Raw genomic sequence first — 17,160 nt, forward strand, 5'->3', positions numbered from 1 at the left:
TGTGATAGTGACCCTTCTGTGGCTAGAACAGGGCCTTCGCCCTCAAATGCCTGCTCATGCTTGGTCCTGCTGAGCCCTCAGTCCAGAGGGCCTGAACCTAATGGGCCATTTTTGCCAAGGCTTTTCAATCTTCGGTGGGATTCTGCATCATCTCACCTGTCATTAGAGCCCTGACGCTACCCAGTGTAGAGGTCACAGGAAATGTCAGGACTGACTGCCGAGGCTTCAAGGGACTCTTCCGTTCAGACCTGAGCTCTCCCTGTCTGCAGCTCACTTTTCCAAGGCCAGATGGAGGGAACACTATGCCCTACAGGGCTTCTAAGAGAAGCGAGTGCAGAGTGCTGCCTGAGCTCAGAGTGCTGCTTCGGTGTTTTCTCCTTGCAACAGGTATTGCTGAGTGGGCGTAGATGTGGGATGGTGAGACATGAGAGAGCCAACGAGGCAGGGTAGTTATGGATGCCCAGCCCACTATTCAACTAATTCAAACAATTTAAACTGTTAAGAAAATTTTCGTGGTTTTATTGTATCATGAGGCATTGAAACATCTGAACAAATCAATATCTGGGCGGTGAGGCAGCTGCTTTCTCCTTCACTTCTTTGGGTTACTAGAGCAACTTGTCAGTAGATTAAAAAAAAAAAAAAAAAGACAACCTTTTGCATTACTTAAGTCTTTCCAAGGCATGCGCTGGTACAACACAAACTTCTCCTGTCAGATGCAACTAGTCTAGCATCCAAACATCATGCACAACACCTCGGTAGCAGCAGCGCACTGCGCCCACGCCCACCGCGGCCCTGCTCGTTTGTGAATGATATTTGGAGCATCTGGAGGAGTGTGAATAGTATCGGGGAGAGGAGGGAGGAGGAAACAGCATGAGTGCCTGGCTGGGAGGAGGTCAGCCAAAGTTGTGCAGGGCAAGCCTGAACATGTCATTGGTGCAAACCCAAGCATCATTGATGTTCTTTAATAGGAACATCTGGTGGAACCCCATGATGGGGTCTTCATCAGCCTGTAAAGAGAAAAAAATGGTTCAGTTAAGTTGGCCAAGGAACAGGAAGGGTGTTCAGTTGGAGGAGAATGCTGACTTTGCAATCAGGCCTTTCTATCTTGGACACAAATCCTAGGAGAGCCCAGGGTACTCGTGATTGTGAACTGACATAATGTATGTAACATTGAACTTGGCACAAAGGGGACTTGAGGTGGCAGCTCATACTATGTACACTCAAACTGCAGAACAACTCACCAGTTAGCTACAGCAATATAGCAGACAACATAGCGCCTCTGAGTTCATGTTTCTGGGCAAAAGTGACCAATCTGAAAGAGTTCTGTGGTGCTTATCATGTAACTCATGGTAGTCTAAAAACTAAACAGTCTTAGTGTCTGATTATGTTAGTTAGTCCACCCATGAGAAGATACTACTAATAATGACTTTGTACATGAGAAAAGGCTCAAAACCAAGCTCACACCAATTACAACTCTGCAGAGAAAAAAACTAATGCATCCCTATCAGGTAATCTGTTTCTTGTCATGTAACATATAATATTTGCAACAAAAAAAGGGTGAGAGACCTCCAGCCAAACTGCAGAACACCCAGATGAGGCCTAGTTGAGGTAGAAGCCTAACTAACCAGCTGTGTTTCTAACATCACTGTTTTTTCCAGGAATTATCATCAGCAAGGAGGCAAATCAGTCTTTTGGGGGTTGGACAGAAACACCAGAAAGAACTTGAAGCCAGGTGGAAGAGGCACTGCTTAATGACCCCAGCCTGGGAAAGTGTGCCCTGAGACCCCAGAAAAGACCTCCTCACTCCCAAGGCCTATCTGAGCACACTCTCTGGGCAGGGTATCTTGAACAGGCAGGAGAAACTGACAGGAAAAACCAGGCCAAAAGGCAGGTCCATCCAGGTCCAGTGGAGAGGCCTAGAGGGCCGCCCTTTCCCTCCACCCTTGTATTGGACTCAGGAAGCCCTGCCTAGCCTAGGGAGAAGGCATGTGGGTCTCATATTCTGGGGACCATGATGCCACATGCCCAGGAGGCTGGAACCTGGTTAAGGGGCAGCTCATCTGTCCTGCTTTGGGAAGGAGAGGCTTTTTGGAAATCTTCAGTCTGTTAGAGTATAACAAGTAGGAGTTCCTGGAAGGGGGGTGGGGTGTACGGGCAGAGGCACCAAAGGACCACAGGAAAGCTTTGAGGTTAACAGGCCTTGAGAAGTAGAACTAGAAATCCAAAGAGAAGCGGGAGTTCCCAGAATCTGCTTTGTTCAGCAGGTGGAAGAGCCAGCAGCCAGCTTGGAGAATAGTAGCATAGACTCCAGTTCAGGGTCAGCTGCCTGCAGAAGGCTCCCCTACAGCTTGGGGGCAGTACAAAGGCCCAGTGGCTGGGATCACAGCCCTATCCTGTTCCTGTACCTCACTGTCCCTTTTCCAAGGCTTTATACCAGTGCTCTCCAGTAGGACTTGTTGCAATAACAGAAATGTTTTATGTTTGTGCTGTCCAATAGGCAGCCATGAATAACTCTGAGCACTTGAAATATGACTAATGCAACTGAGGAACTACATTTTAATTTTATTTCATTTTACTTCATGCAATTTAAAAATCACCCCGTGTGGCTGATGGCTAGAGTACTGAGCTGCAAAGCTCCAGGCATCACTTGTCTGGGTGTCCCTGAGGAGCAGGACAGTGGTGCTGCAAGGCAGCAGCACCATTACCTTGAGCTGGCCCACAACCATGCTGATGATGCAGCTGTCTGGTGTGGGCTGATGGTCCTGCGCCGTGATGCTGTGCTGGATTTTCTGGAATGGAAGGCTCTGCAAGAGAAAAAATAGGTGGTGGGCTGTGGCCAGCAGGGTGGGGAAGGAGCTGCCTGCAGCCCAGACCTGGCCCTTACTTACAGACAATTTCTCCACAATGGCAGCTTTCCCCTGGAATTGCTGTCCTTCCCACGTAAGGCATGACGCATCAATCTGAAAACCAGGAAATCTGGGGTCAGAGCTTCAGAGCACAAGGAATATCGCTGAGGCCCTGAAAAGACCCCCAAAAGGGTCCTGCTTGGGGAACATGAGTCCATGTCTGTTTCCCTGTCTGTAAAGAAGGGAAATGAGGGTAATTTCCAAACTTCAGATGATTAACAACTTTAATTACACCCCAGCATCGCAGAGCCCAAGCTCTGAAAGACTATGTAAGAAAACACAAACTTACTAATAAGCAAGCTCATCTCCCACTTTTTATCCAAAAAGTTGTATGGCCTTTGATATGGATGAGCTCCAGGCTGGCCATATGTGGCCAAGACTCAAGTCAAAAACCATCCTGTTGTTTGGTTGGTCAGCACCAGTCCCAGAATAATCATCAGAAATAACTTGGAACAAAAAAAAGAAGGAACGAACTAGGAAACATCTATGTTCAACACCATCTCTAGAGCCCAGAGTCAGTTCCACAGAGGCCCTTCCCATGGGGTCAGGGAGGGGTGGAGGCTGACAAGGCCTCTCCTGGGACCCTCCCAACCATCAACATGTAACCCACAGCTTCACTGCCTCCCCACCCCATCTTTCCTACCAGAGCCTCCTGGGCCAGAGCTCAAAAGTGCCTCTGCTACTCAGCAGCTCTGACATTAGGCAAACTAGTTTTTTATCCACCTCCCCCCCCACCCAATCTGTTTCCTGATGTTTAAAGGGAAAACGTGATGAGCTTCCATAAAACGACATACATAAAGTACTCCTTAAAGACGTTGCTAACTCTTCTCTGGGTCAGACCTGCTTTAATTGATTTCAAAAGCAACAAGACAGAAGTGCCAAAGATCCCAGTCAGGCCAGTTTGAGTTTTTAAAACCCTCTACCTGTGATAATGACAATCAATTACCTGGGCCGGATGTGGCCTTCCACCGCTAAGATCCCTTTCTTTTCTTCAAAATGTCTGAACTGGCCCTGACTTTTTGAGGGAGACAGAGGAGTTTGCCCACAGCCCATCAAGCTGCAAGGCTGTGCGTGATGACTCCTATCACTTCTATCCTGGGCAGACCTGCTAGGCGTGGCTTGATCAATCACATTTCTGTCTTGGGCAGGGTCAAATACAAGTAAATTTTGGTATATATGAACATCATTAACATAGCAGTAAAAAATGCCTACACAGAAGGGTTACTCAAGAAACACCCGCCTCCCATGAGCTTTCAGGGGCTTTTAGCTCTTCAAAGGACACTGGACCTGGGGCTTCCAGAAGCCATCTGAGGTGCACTGATGATTCTTACAGCTGCTGCCTCCAGGGGGCACCAGAAGCCCTAGCCTCTGTCCACCGGTGCTGGTCTGGACCAGAGGCACTCACAGGACCATGGAAGGGCGAGCCCAGAAAGTGCTGCCTATGGTACCACTCATGTAGATCCACTAGATTACCTAAGAATCTCACTCATGCAGAAGATGACAGAAAGGTCCATGTGGCCTGGGGAGCTGGGCTAGGCCTTAAGCCCCCTACCCTGTGAAGAGTAGCTCAGATAAAAGGGCTCAGCCAATCCAGTGAGGGGTGCCAGAACTTGTGAACTGGAGGCATGGGCCCCACATCTGAATTGATCCCCTGGAATCCCGTTTTGGTGCTAGAGCAGAAGACTTACATAAATTGCGCCTAGTTGAGTTCTGTCATTATCAAATAACTGGTAGTAATGTTGAATGAAGCTGGATCCAATCTGCTCCCAAATTGGCTTGTCTCCCATTCTGGAGCGTCACCCGGCCTCGTTGAGACCTGTAAGTCCAGCAAGACAGGAAGGGAAGCGTTGGTACCGTGGAAGCAGCAGGTAGCCAGTCAGTCTCTTCACTGACCCCCACCCCTCCCAGACCTCCTTGAGCAGGCAGTGCTCTGCTGAGGTCTGTGCTCCTGGAGAACACGGAGAGGACCCAGGGAACTGATAAGCAATCCCTCAATACAGACAAGTGCAGGGAGCCCAGAGATGGACAACTCAGACCCTCCTGGTGTCAGGATCATAGAGAAGGATGGGTCCTGAAGGGGGAGCCCGGATGAAGGAAGGTCAGAGCAAGTACTACAGAGGATGAGCTAAGCACTCTCCCCATTTCTTTTCATTTAATCCTCTCAACAACCTGCACAGCCAGTTACTGCTATTCTTCCCACTTTGCAGGTCAGGAACTACTGATGTCTGAGTCAAGTGTCTTCGACTGCAGCACTCAGGCCCTTAACATTACCCCAGGGCCTTACTGGCAGGTAGAAGACCCGGTCAGAGTGGGGAGAAATGGTTCCTCAAGGTCCCACTTGAGGAACAAAGACAGCAAGTGACCCTCCCTCACTTTGTCTTAAGGGGGAAGTTTATTTCTTTGAGGCCACATGACATCATTTCATCACCGAGAGGGGTTACATCTACCAACTGCAGAGCTGGGACCATGAGTTCAGAGGATCACAGATGACAACAGAAATGCTGGGAAGGCAAAGGAAGGTTGGGAGGGGAAAATGAGTCATGTCTCTACACCCCATCCCAGCACTGGCTCCCTCAGAAGGGCTGCCCCTCTCTGGTCTCCGAGCAAGAGGGGAGCCGTACCCCCTCCAACCCACCCTGCTACAGATATCAGGGATCCAAGGCTGCTAGATGAAAAATCCAAGCCCCAGACGAAAGAGCCGCTCAGGCTTTGGTAGGCTCCTCCTGAGTAGAGTGGAGCGCATCTCACTGCAGGACCCACAACAGCAGACCTCTGTTGTTCTATAGCTGTTTCTGACTACACAGGAACCCACCCACTCTCTCCTAATAACAGGACTCTGAACCAAAGCTGTAAGGAGGTGGGTTTGATCTCGGCAGACAACCACTGGTAGTGGTGGGATCTGATGCAAGTCACTGCCATCCTGAGGGCCTCAGCCCTCTTCTCTATAAGGGGGTGGAACCCTGCTGTTGCCAGTGGGGTCTCACTAAGGGAACCTAGTAAAGCTCTTGACTCAGCTTGGTTAGTGCTGGTTTGCTCTGGTCCCTATGGCCTCACCCTAGGCCAGAGGAACCAGAGGAAGGACAGTGGAAGTGGGTAGTAGCTTATGCCCAATTCAGCCAATCTCCCAGCCTGTGACCAACGCTCCAGCCAATGAGGGGCCAGGAAGCTGAGCCAGCTTTATTTTAGGTTCCCTAGGAGGTGGTGGCACTAAAAATAGCAGCACGGTGCTGGGATGACTAAATGTCCAGGAAAGTCTAAAAGAAGCACAGGAGAAAGCTTGGGCCCAGCGGCGCCTGCCTGGGACAAGGAGTGTCCCAGCTTGCTCTCTGCCAAGAAACAGAACAAGTGGGAAAAACACAGGATACGCAGCTGCTCTCAGCTGCTCTGTCTTGGTCACATTTTCAAGGGGTCAGACTGTGACAGCACCACATGCAAACTCGGGTCACTGGAGGCACAAGAGCCTGGCATTGCGCATCTCTGCCCCTTCCACCAGATGACTCACCCATCGCAGCCCAACCCCACCACATCACACTCCCAAGGTGCCCTGCTGAGCCCCCCCAAGACTTCTGGGGCAGGGAGGAATGAACTAGGGCCATCTTGCCCTCTGTTCTCAGCAGCCCTCAGAGAAGGTCTTAAAGGAGTGTGCCAGTCAGGAGAAACAACATGAGCATGTGCCTGGGGACACAAGAAGAGATAAGGGCAGGAAACCGGGAAGCGGGAGATGGAGGGTGAGGGGAAATAAGACTAGAAGCTATCCACAGAAAAGTGGCGCCATATGGTGGGACACTGAGGTGAAGGAAGTGAGGTGTTTTTTCCTTTCTCAACATTGTTCTTAATAGTGTGATAAGTTTCTAACACAAAAACGACTTGGCAGAAGCAGAGGTGGAGTAAAGAGGTAGGAGGGATAAAGGGACAGAAGAGCCCTTTGGCCGGGTGGAGGGGGCAGGGCAAAGGGAGCTCTCCTGAGGGACAGGACTATTCAAAAAGGGTGAGCAGGAACCTTCAAAGCTATGTGGATTGAAGACTTTGCTTTAGCGATGTCAAGTGGTGCCTCTGAAGCCCACAGCAACCTTGTTCAAGGCTTGCTTGACCCTGATGTGTTTACCTCTGTGTAGTAATCATGCGGTTGATTTCACCGTCAGCCCACTTTACAGGTGGAAAAACCAAGGTTCAGCCTGTGGCCCCAACTTGTCCAGCACATCAGTGCTGATCCTGAGTTCTCTGGTTAAGGTCACTGCTTATTTTCTGCTAATTTTGCGTCCTTGAGTTCTAAGCCACAAGGCTGGCCATGTCCCTCCCCTACAAACCCCTCATCCTTGGGTTCAAGGTCAAACACCTGAAGGCCCACAGGTGGCTATCCACACCTATCCCTAACTCTTCAGCCATTCTCTCCCGCCTCAATCCAGCACCACAGCTAAACACACCGGAACTTCAGAGTTTGCTCCCGGGGTTTTTGCACAGGTGAGTCCTCCCGCTGGGATGCCTGCCCTCCCCTCACGTCACCATTCAGATGCCTCCCATCTGGGTCTTCCTTTGCAGACTCAACTGTTGACCTCCAACACCACGTGCAAGCCTGGATCGGCATACCCAGGGCCCACTCCACTGTGGCTCTGGGCTGTGAGCGTTCCCATTTGGTTCTTGCCACATCCCATCCCACCCCCTCAATCTCCCAGCACAGAGTCCAGTAAACTATGGGACTTCCAGTTTCTGACTCCACATCTTCCACAAAGCTTTCACCCTGTAGTTGGGAGGTGGTATTCTTGAGCCTAGAAAAAGCAGCAGGGTGTGGGGGCCACCTCCCATCCCCATGGGACACAGGGGAGGGGTGGCTGGACTGGGGGTTCCCCAGGATGGCCAGACAGCCCCGGCCTTGCTTCTAATATATTTACTGTGGAAAGAATAGCCTGGAAAGAAACACAATGCAAGGCTGATGGGCAGCCTCGCGTGAGACTGCGGACTGACCTTCATGACAGCTTCTCCTACAGCTCTTCCGAGAGGGCCGCTGACCACCGCCTCCTGCTTCACTCAGGCTGACTGAGGCCAGGCTCCTCGAGGAGCAGAAATGATCTCGGTGACCTCTCACCCACTGAATATCAGCCTTCACTGACCCTTAGGTCTCTGTGGGTGCAAAGACTCTCTAAGAACGTCTCATACACTGTGGCCCGCTCCCAATCAATCCACACAGAGGCAGAGATGCCCCAGTCTTGTCACTGACTTCAAGTAGTTCATACTCCCTGAGGCTGTCATACACATCAGGTTAAAAGCTCTGGCCCAGGGGATCCCACTGGGTAACAGAAAAAAAAAACCGTTCATTTTGCTCCTCAAATTCTGGGTCAGAGTTTCCAGTATTTTGAAACTCGAAACAGTAGTGTCCAGCTGATGTCTCGTTTTCACTAATGCGTATTCAGTGTAGAAATGTGCTCATGGCTTTACATGCATTTTGTTCTAACACCCTGTGAGTCAACTCCAATGTTAGAGATGAGCAAAACAAGGCCCAGCAAGGTCAGCTAAATTTGCTCAAGGTCACGAGCCTAATAAATGGTGGAACTGGATGGAACCAGGCTTAGTGGGCTCCAGGACCAAGACTTCCAGTGACAACTGGTCTGGAGATAAAAACGAATGACATGTAGGGCTGAAGCCCTGATCTCTAACCTTGGCTTTTTATGAAAGGGGCAAGACAGGCTTGAACCAGGGCTTCTGCCTCCAAACAAAGGCACCAGGCAGACTGCCACACTAAACAATGGATGTTTTCATGGGGGATGATCTCACGCTTTTCCTAAACCTTCAAAGTCACAACCCCATTCCACCATCTCAGCGAAGCAGAGATAAATGTGGGCCTAGCTGGATCTAGGGCACGACTGGGGTCAGAAGAGTGACGAGAAAGAGGAAGAGGACATTCATTACTAACTCCACACTTTCAAACAGAAGGATGTTCATGTTGGATGGCCTATCACTGAGGCCCACAGGGAACACCAGATGTGCGATCTATGTTCTTATCTGTGATCTTATAATGTGATCCTTGAACTCATACCAACTCAGCACTACGACCTTCATACCTACTGTCTGCTAGGTCTCAAGGGCCCTGAAGCAGAGGCTGGGAAGGATTCCGACAGGTAGAACTGACAGACAACTTTGGCTTAAACCCAGAGCACAGGCGTGGACTAGACAGAGGGAACGTTGTGGACTGCAACCAGAGGGGAAGACACTGATCTGAAGAGTAGTGTGTATCCTGTGCAGCAGCCTTCCCATTCTCCACTGACAAAATCTCAACCATTTATCCTGCCTTCAAGGTCCAGGGTAACCTGGCCTCCCAGCTATCCAACCTCATCTCTGGCCACCCACTCCTCCCCATCCTCTGCAGCCACTCTGGGCATTTTCCTATTTCTGGAACATCTTGAGCCTGTTCTCACTGGAGGGTTCTGCAACTGTTGATCCTTCTGCTTGGATCATCCTTCCTCCCAGATGTATCCAGATCCTCCTTCATGTGTCTAGCTCCTCGTCACATGTGTGTCCACTCAAAGGTCACCTCCTCATAGACACCTTCCCTGACCATTCAGTCTCAAGTGGCCTCCCGGGTACTCATTTCATCATCCTGCTTCATCTTCTTAGCACTTGTCACTGCATGAGATTATCACATTTACATATATGTTAGTGGTCCCTCTCCCTGACTGGGGTACCCCTGTCCCTGTCTGCAAGGTGCCTCACCTAGGCCCTCTTCTCTGGAGAAGTGTGTTCTGGGAAAACCCTGTTCAATTTAAGTGGCCAGGTGACCCACTTCACCTCCACCCACACCTTCTGTCCAATTTGTCAGGAAACAATCCTTTGCCTTCCACCCAGCCATCTGTCTGAGGTGTGTGTTAGTGGTGCTTGGCCCCTCCCTCCCACCCCAATTCCCAAGGTTCTGATCACCTGAGGGACAACTGTGGCTGAAGAGGAGGCACAGGACCACGCCATCAAAGGCCTGGCCGCTAGTCTGCTCCTCCTCTCCCACATGGCAGGACCCTCAGACCCTGTCTTCATCAGTAATTATGAGGATGTTCGGGGTAATCAACTGCGGATATAAAGCAGGACTCAGCTGGCAGGTACGAGGTGAACACTGGGTCAAGAGCTGGGAAGGAGGGTTATCTCAGCCTCCTATAGGACACCACACGAAGGAACAGCCTTGACCCAGGACTGGCAACAGCCTCGTTCACCACTCACTCGCCTGCAGTTGGGAGAGACAGCAGCCACAGTCCGCTGCCCAGGACAGAACCCTTTCCCGGGGCAGACCCCTGAGGTCTAGGTGCCCCCAGCACACTAAGGGCCTTCTCCTCTTCTATTTGGAGAGGGCTCCAGAGGCGTCAGGTTGCCCTGGTTGGCCCAGAAGCTGAATCCTGAGACCTGCATTCTAGTCCCTCTGCTCTGCCCATACTCAGTTCCTGAGTAGCCCCCTTTCCGAGGTGGTTCAGGGATCTCTGGGGCCCTGGCCTAGACAGTTCCCATCCATGAACTTGATATTTCGTGTACCATCAGTCAAAGCCCTGTAAACCAAACAGTTATTACATACACGTCTTCTCTCATTCCAGCCTCTCAGTTCTGTAAAGCTGGTATGATTACTGCAACTTTGTAGATGAAACCAAGACTCTTGAGAGGCTAAGAATTCAAGACCACGCAAGGCCACTGGGGCATAGCCGGCATTAAAATGTCTACAAAATTGGCCTGGACTGGAATAGTTGAGAGCCCATGTCAAGTAGCAAGAAGCGTAGATGGAAAAACGAAGAATGGAGCCCAGGCTTTTTCTTCCCCTTTGAAATTGGCAAGCTCTACGCCCGTCAGAAGGGAAACCCTTTAAGTGCATGCTCAGCCTGTCACAGCAGGTGTACAACCTGCAAATGAGACCGTGTATTGACCTGGGCCTGAACCACCTCTGCAAGTGGAACCAATATCTCTATACAGATGTCCTTCCAGGGGGCTGCAGTTTCTGCCCTGGAGAGACCCAGTGGCTCTGACAGAGTACCTGAGGCTTTAGGAAACAAACATTTCTGAATCCCCCGTTTACTGAGGCAAACAACCCTCAGTTCCCAGGTTCCTTGGACGCATCTCTCTCATGAGAGGAGGTTCTCCTTCGCAGGGTAGACCCTTCTCCAGCCTGAGTGCTTAAGGAGTTGGCATATAGCAGGTACCAGCAATAAATAAAGGCCCAGGGTAGTGACAAGGACCAACCCCAGTCCTCTTGTGTCCCTCTTCCCTGGCCACCTTCCTGAGTCACAGTCAGACCTGAACAAATGATTCCTACCAGGAAGACACATTTCTGCTGACAGAGTGAGGATGGAGATGGTGCCACCCAGACCTGGTGGTACGGGTGCTGACCAGCAGCGTCGGTCACTGCTGGAGCCACTGCAGGGATAACCCGCACGCTAGCACCTCCCTCAGGAAGAATCTTCAGGAACTCCTGCCATATGTGGTCAAAGCAAGAAATCACAAAATCTCAAAATTGGGGAAGGCGTTGTTGCTCAGTTGCTAACTGGTGTCTGACTCTTTGCGACCCCATGGACCGCAGCACACCAGGCTCCCCTGTTCTTCACCATCTCCAGGAGTGTACTCAAATTCACGTCTTTGAGTCTGTGATGCTGTTTAACCATCTCATCCTCTGCCGTTCCCTTCTCTTTCTGCCCTCAATCTTTCCCAGCATCAGGGTCTTTTCCAATGAGTTGGCTCTTCACATCAGGTGGCCAAAGTACTGGAGCTTCAGCTTCAGCAAAGTCCTTCCAATGAATATTTAGGGTTGATTTCCTTTAGGACTGACTGGTTTGATCTCCTAGTAGTCCAAAGGACTCTCAAGTCTTCTGCAATACCACGCAAACCCAACCCCTCACATACAAACATTCTCATGGCCCATCAGAAAAAAAAAATACTAACTTTAAAAACAGGCCCATCAGGAGGTTCAGCTCAAGCTGTCCACAGAAATCCTGCCTAACATTCAATGTCCACCCTGTGGAGAACTTTTTGGATTCACTCCCCAATCTCCAAAAGTACTACTCCCTTTCACTTCTGGGGACGGCGCCTGTTTCACTCTGGAAAGATGTCCTGATAGATATCATTCCAAGAGCACTGGGCACTTGAATAAGTGACCTGAAAGGTCTCAGTCAAAGAGGTAGAAGGCACCAAGCCAGGTTCAGGCAGGGAAGGAGGTCATGGACCACAAAATGCTGGTTAGATTCTCAGGTACTGGGAGAACACCCAGCAGAGACCTCTGAGAGACGAGGAGCTGGTGACAGAAGATCTATCTAGACTCAATAGCAACAGCAATTTGGAGTGGTGACGGCCAAGTTGCTCAAGGGATCCCAGACCTTCCTGGGCCCAGCATCCTGAGGGATACCTTGCTCCATGGTTTCTTCAGGCACTGGAAAGGAGAGTGGGCTCACTAACAGCCTTTACTCTTTGGTAACAGCCTCTACTCTGTCACTCAGAAGCCCCCCTCACCCCAACCTTTTGCAAAGGGCCAAGAGTCCCTTGTGGGTCTCTTCAACTTAGACCTCAATACATAATAGCAACATTCTGTCTCCCTGACTACTGTGACCTCCTTTCCCAGCACTGGGACTTGGTAGGAACTCATTACTCTACCTCCAGCTTCTGCCCAGAGCCTGACATACAGAAAAGGGCCGCAAGAATGGTGGCTGAGTAAAATGCATCATTGGTGAGACAAGAGAAAAAAATAATTCAAGCAAGATACTAATGCCTCAGTAAAGGGATTCTAGAATTTTTTGATATAAGGTGCCTTCCAATCCTAAAATTTGAGCATTCTTTCACATAAATCATTATTTCCATCCCAACCCACCAGTTGGAAAGTCAGAATAAAGTGAAATGTGACTCAGAGAGGTGAGTTCCATGTCACCAAGGGACATAGTTTTGAGCTGGTTGAGAACCCAGTCTCCTCACAGCCTGACCCTTTATTACGCAGCCATATCCTGACTGTCCCAGGCCAGGCCCCACCACCCAAGTCAGCGTTACAAGACTAGAGAGGGTGCATACTGATTGTGGACAACCTCGGTGTTCTCCTCTTATCTCTGAGCTCTGAGATGCAGACAGCTTGCCAAATTCCAGAAAGGTCAAGGACTTATGGGGGTCAGGATGCGTAGCAATGGTTACATGATTGACCCCAGACACAGAAGTTATACGGAACTTAAGGTGTGGAATGAGAAGGAGGGACCTGAATCCCTCCCCTTCCCAGGTAACCTATGAGAAAGAACAACAGCATTTTGACCTCAAAGAAAACCCTTGTGATCAAGTCACCTAGGGCTTTGGAATCTGTGAACTAATCCATAGCCATAAAGCCTAACTCACCTGACACTGGTGTCCTAGAAAGAAGCAACCCAGACAATCTCAAGATCTTGAAACAACTGCTTATGGCACGAAGACATCCAATCACACTGACCCTACGTGTGTCCTGGGGGTAGTCCCTCCTTGTTGCCCACCTCCATGAGCAAACCAGGCCTCTCCTGAGCCTGTTGAATGAACCTGACTAGTTCACGCTCGTAGGCTAGGATGTGAACTAGGAGAAAGAGAAAGACAAGGAGAAAGTAGGCCTGGTGAGGAGATCTAGACAGATCCTTGCCTATCCTTCTTAACCTTAACAGCGGGGACTTAAAATGCAACTGCAAGAAAAATTCCAAGGCTTGAGTTCAATGACCAGAAAAATACTACCTGGGGAAATATTCAAGAAAAGGAAAAATAAAAAAAATTCCAAGGGTGGTGCATCATGGGCTTAACTCAACTCTCCTAAGAGACCTGCCTGCTGCTGAGGCCAGGTGTGCAAAGACTTGGCTGCTTCTTTAGTACCTGGGAGAACTGTGGCTCATTAGCTGCATTGGGTCAGAAAATTCAAGGCTTGACAAACTGTCTTTTCCCCATATCCCATGGTCTTCTCTGGACTTGTCCCTTAATTTACCATCACTCAGTCAGGAAGGGCCTTCCCAAAACCAGCCTGAGGACCGCTCTATGGCTAGCTACTCCCCTTCCTCCAGAACTCAATGGAGACCCGGTGCCTTCATTAAAGGCAATTTCCCAAGGCCCAACCAGCTTTCTGCCTATTCAGAGGTCGCTCTGAATGTTGGATGAATGAGCAAGCAAGAGAGGGAAGCCTGACTTTCTGCAGTCTCCAGCCCTAGTTCTGCCACCCAGGCTTCAAAGGGCCTCACAGCCCAAAAGTGCCCCTCCCCCAATGTCCCTTGCAGCCCAGCCTCGTTTGGCATTAGGCTCACCGACCTCAGACCTGGATTGTGCCTTCCCCTCCATCAAGCCCCACCTTATTGTTACCACCCTCATGGAATCATCCTCCTCTATGAAGAAGGGCAGACGACTCTGGGAGCAGCAGATGGGAGGATTAGGCTGTACTGAAGATATCTAACAATGTGTTGGAGGCTCACATATTCAGCTTCACCTCCTTGGCTTCCTCCCTCCCTCCCTCCACTAACACAGCCGGCCAACCCACCTACGGCTGAGGTCTGGTCACTGATAGAAAGAAGGGCGGGGGCTGAGCCTACGAGTCCGGAGCCGCCTCGTCTCCTCAGGCCAGATTCTCCAAGGCTGCTGGGGGTTAAGTCCCATGTGGAACCCCCTCCCGCGGCAGATTCCTTGACCCTGCCCTCCACGCAGAAGAACCTACGCATGAGTTCCGGAGTGGGAGATAGGTTTCGTGCACTCTCAGCCGGCAAAAAAGCAAGTGAGCGCTCACCTACATCCTAGCCGAGCCGTGGTTCAGAACCGGAGGAGGATAGGGTTGCTGCACGCGGGCGCCCTTACCCAATGCTGACTCCGGAACGGGCTGGGTGGCGTCTACCCATCCCCGAATCCTTGGCGGGCTGGCGGCAGGACGTGGGGATGGGGTCCGCCCGCTAGCCTGCCTGCAGTTTGCGGGACTCGGGCAGGCCTGGCTAGGCCAGACGGGGCGGGGCCCGGAGCGCCCCATCTGGGTGGTCCAGACCAGAGAAAAAGGCCTGGCTTCGGAGCGGTCCAGTGTGCCTGCCACCTGCACGGTACGCCCGAAATAGGTTCCTGGCTTCCTCTGTGTTCCCCCGGCCGCCGCCTCAGAGGACCGGCGGGAGGCGGAGCCGCGCGCGACACATGGCCCCGGCCCCGCGCGGCTTTGGGGCCGCCGGGGGGGGGGGGTAGGGGAGGGGCCGCCCGGGGACTTGCAGCAGAAGCTCCAGGCGACCCGGAGCACAGCTCCTGCGGCCCAGCCCCAGCCCCGGCGCGCTAGCCCCGACACTCACCCGAGGGGCTGGCACGATGGCGGCAACAGCGGCGGCAACCCAGCGCGGTCTGCGACCGACTGTCCCTTCCCCCCTGCCTTCCCTTGCCACCCCGCTGCACTCTGGGAAACGCAGTCTTCCTCGTGCTCTTTTCTGGTATAGGTGCGCTGGGAGAAAACTACCATTCCCGACGTCCTATTCGCCGAGGCCCAGACACGGCCCGCAGCGCGGGAGGTGAGGCTAAGTTAGGGAGGGAGGCTGCCGGGGCGAGCCCCTGAGAATTGTGGTCTAGCGGAAGCCTCTGGAACACCCGAGCTTGGCGCCAGGCTGGGGTCAGGCCTCGGTTGTCGCCAAGTCCCAGCTGGTCCGGCCCCGCCCAGCTTTCGCGGCCTTTCGGTGTTGGCCCCGCCTCCGTGGGAGCTCGGCCTGTTCTCAAACTGGCCTAGCCGCCCCTCCCTGGGCCCCTGAGCTGTTTCTGCTCGCAAACCCCCCTCCCCTTTGGTGCTGTGGCCGCCCCTGCGGCTCTTCCGAGTGGAGCTCCAAGGCTACCCGGGGCGGAACCCACAGCTTCTGTTGTCCCAACATTCTTGCGCCCTACCGGGTGCAAGTTGCACCCAAAGCTGGTTTCAAGCAAGCGAGGCTTTCCTGGGCTGGAAACAAGCTTACTCTTAGATTTCTGCAGTTAGGGTGTACAAAGCATTCTCACAAGTTTTTTGTTGTTGGGTTTTGCATCAGGCAGGGCAACTAAGAATCTTGGTTTTATTAATGAAAAAAGATAACTGGTGCGCTCAAACCTTCCCCGTGATTTAAGCGATTAAATTGTCCATAGTCTCCCTCCCGCCCATTACTCTTTTCTTTCAAAGCCCATTTTCGTTGTCGTTTCCTGGGTAACACAAACATTTGAAGTAACGTGTGTCTCGGTCAGGCCTGCTGGGATTCTGCAGCTAAGCCGGGGGACCACAGGTTAAGTTTATAGAGACAAGGTTTCTCCTAGTCAGAGATGGCTCAGTACTCCTGTTCGTCCAGCAATTTTATACCTTTACAGATCCTCACCATCACCCCCACCCCTCCACCTGGGGATGGCTGGTAAGACCAGACCAGGCTTCTGTTCATTAAATCCCAGATCTGTATTATTTTGCCTGACTAGATTCTTCTCTTATTACTCAGTCCGGGAGACTGCATTGCCCTGCTTGTGGTGTATCTAGGGCCTCCCTTGCTCTGAGCTGTTCTCCTCCCTTCTAGAAGATAAAACACCCCAGAGACTGTGTGCTCATCATATCCAGACACTAGCGAATCCTGACCAGTTTGGCTCTTCTCACTCTGTCCTGGGAGTGCCGCTGAGAGGTTCAAGAGACCCAAAGTTGAAAGTCTTAAATCCCTTCAGCAAACAGGAGCTAAATGATACACTAAGGAGCATGGCTGGAGCCTGGGAAAATCCTCACTCCTAATGAAGGCGGGTGGGGACAGCGGAGTGAGTGACCCAACACCTGCCCATAAAGGGCTACAGTCCCTGCTGGCCTGGAAGGGTACTACTGTGCTTCCACCACCTTATGACCAGCCAGACCTAACCCCAGGAAGGGAGACATACAGTCCTTTCCCCAACTAGGCACCTGCACAACCTATCTCCCACTTCTCCTCCCCAACAGACACTTGTCAATGCCAAGGGGTCAGAAGGACAGCAGAGACTGGAGGGATATTTTAGAGTCATTCTAGTTCGAAACTACAGGGAAAGCCCCCAGGTAAGTGGCTTTTTCCATAAGTAACAGAGAAAAGAATCATGTTTTATGGAGCCCAGTAAGTATCATTTGTGCCCCAATACCCATGTTAAACACTGCTAGCTTTAAAGGCATTTGTTGCCAGCTTTCGGCTAAATGACTTGGAACCACAGATAAAAATGTCACCTTGTCACTACAACATCCAGTCTAAATAAAGATGCTAACAGCGAAGAAAATGAGTCAAGAGATGACAGATCCCAACTCATCCTTAAATTCCTCTGAGGATCCACCTCCTTCACAATGAAAGTG

At 51.3% G+C, this 17,160-nt stretch overlaps 1 protein-coding gene across 2 annotated transcripts; it reads right to left on the reverse strand.

Annotated features, from left to right (window-relative positions):
* Nucleotides 1-489: 489 nt before the first annotated feature.
* Nucleotides 490-15,299, reverse strand: NUTF2 (nuclear transport factor 2). Of its 2 annotated transcripts, none has more exons than XM_070388171.1 (5): nt 15,158-15,299; nt 4,595-4,722; nt 2,889-2,960; nt 2,706-2,804; nt 490-1,007 (listed from the first exon to the last, which is right to left on the reverse strand). In XM_070388171.1, the coding sequence occupies exons 2-5, from the start codon at nt 4,691-4,693 to the stop codon at nt 894-896; spliced, it is 384 nt and encodes a 127-aa protein (XP_070244272.1). In that variant the 5' UTR covers nt 4,694-4,722; nt 15,158-15,299; the 3' UTR covers nt 490-893. The 2 variants fall into 2 exon arrangements, with proteins under 2 accessions (XP_070244272.1, XP_070244273.1); XM_070388172.1 differs by lacking the exon at nt 15,158-15,299 and adding an exon at nt 14,620-14,640.
* Between the last annotated feature and the right edge of the window lie 1,861 nt (nt 15,300-17,160).

Source organism: Bos mutus, chromosome 18 (assembly GCF_027580195.1).
Source record: "Bos mutus isolate GX-2022 chromosome 18, NWIPB_WYAK_1.1, whole genome shotgun sequence".
Taxonomy (NCBI): domain Eukaryota; kingdom Metazoa; phylum Chordata; class Mammalia; order Artiodactyla; family Bovidae; genus Bos; species Bos mutus.

Excerpts from the sequence above, each read along its gene's own strand:
- NUTF2 (XM_070388171.1), bottom strand. The coding sequence starts at position 4,693 with ATGGGAGACAAGCCAATTTGGGAGCAGATTGGATCCAGCTTCATTCAA. Across the intron at positions 2,805-2,888 it reads CCATTGTGGAGAAATTGTCT|AGCCTTCCATTCCAGAAAAT; the intron begins GTAAGTAAGGGC and ends TTTCTCTTGCAG. Across the intron at positions 1,008-2,705 it reads TGGTTGTGGGCCAGCTCAAG|GCTGATGAAGACCCCATCAT; the intron begins GTAATGGTGCTG and ends TTCTCTTTACAG.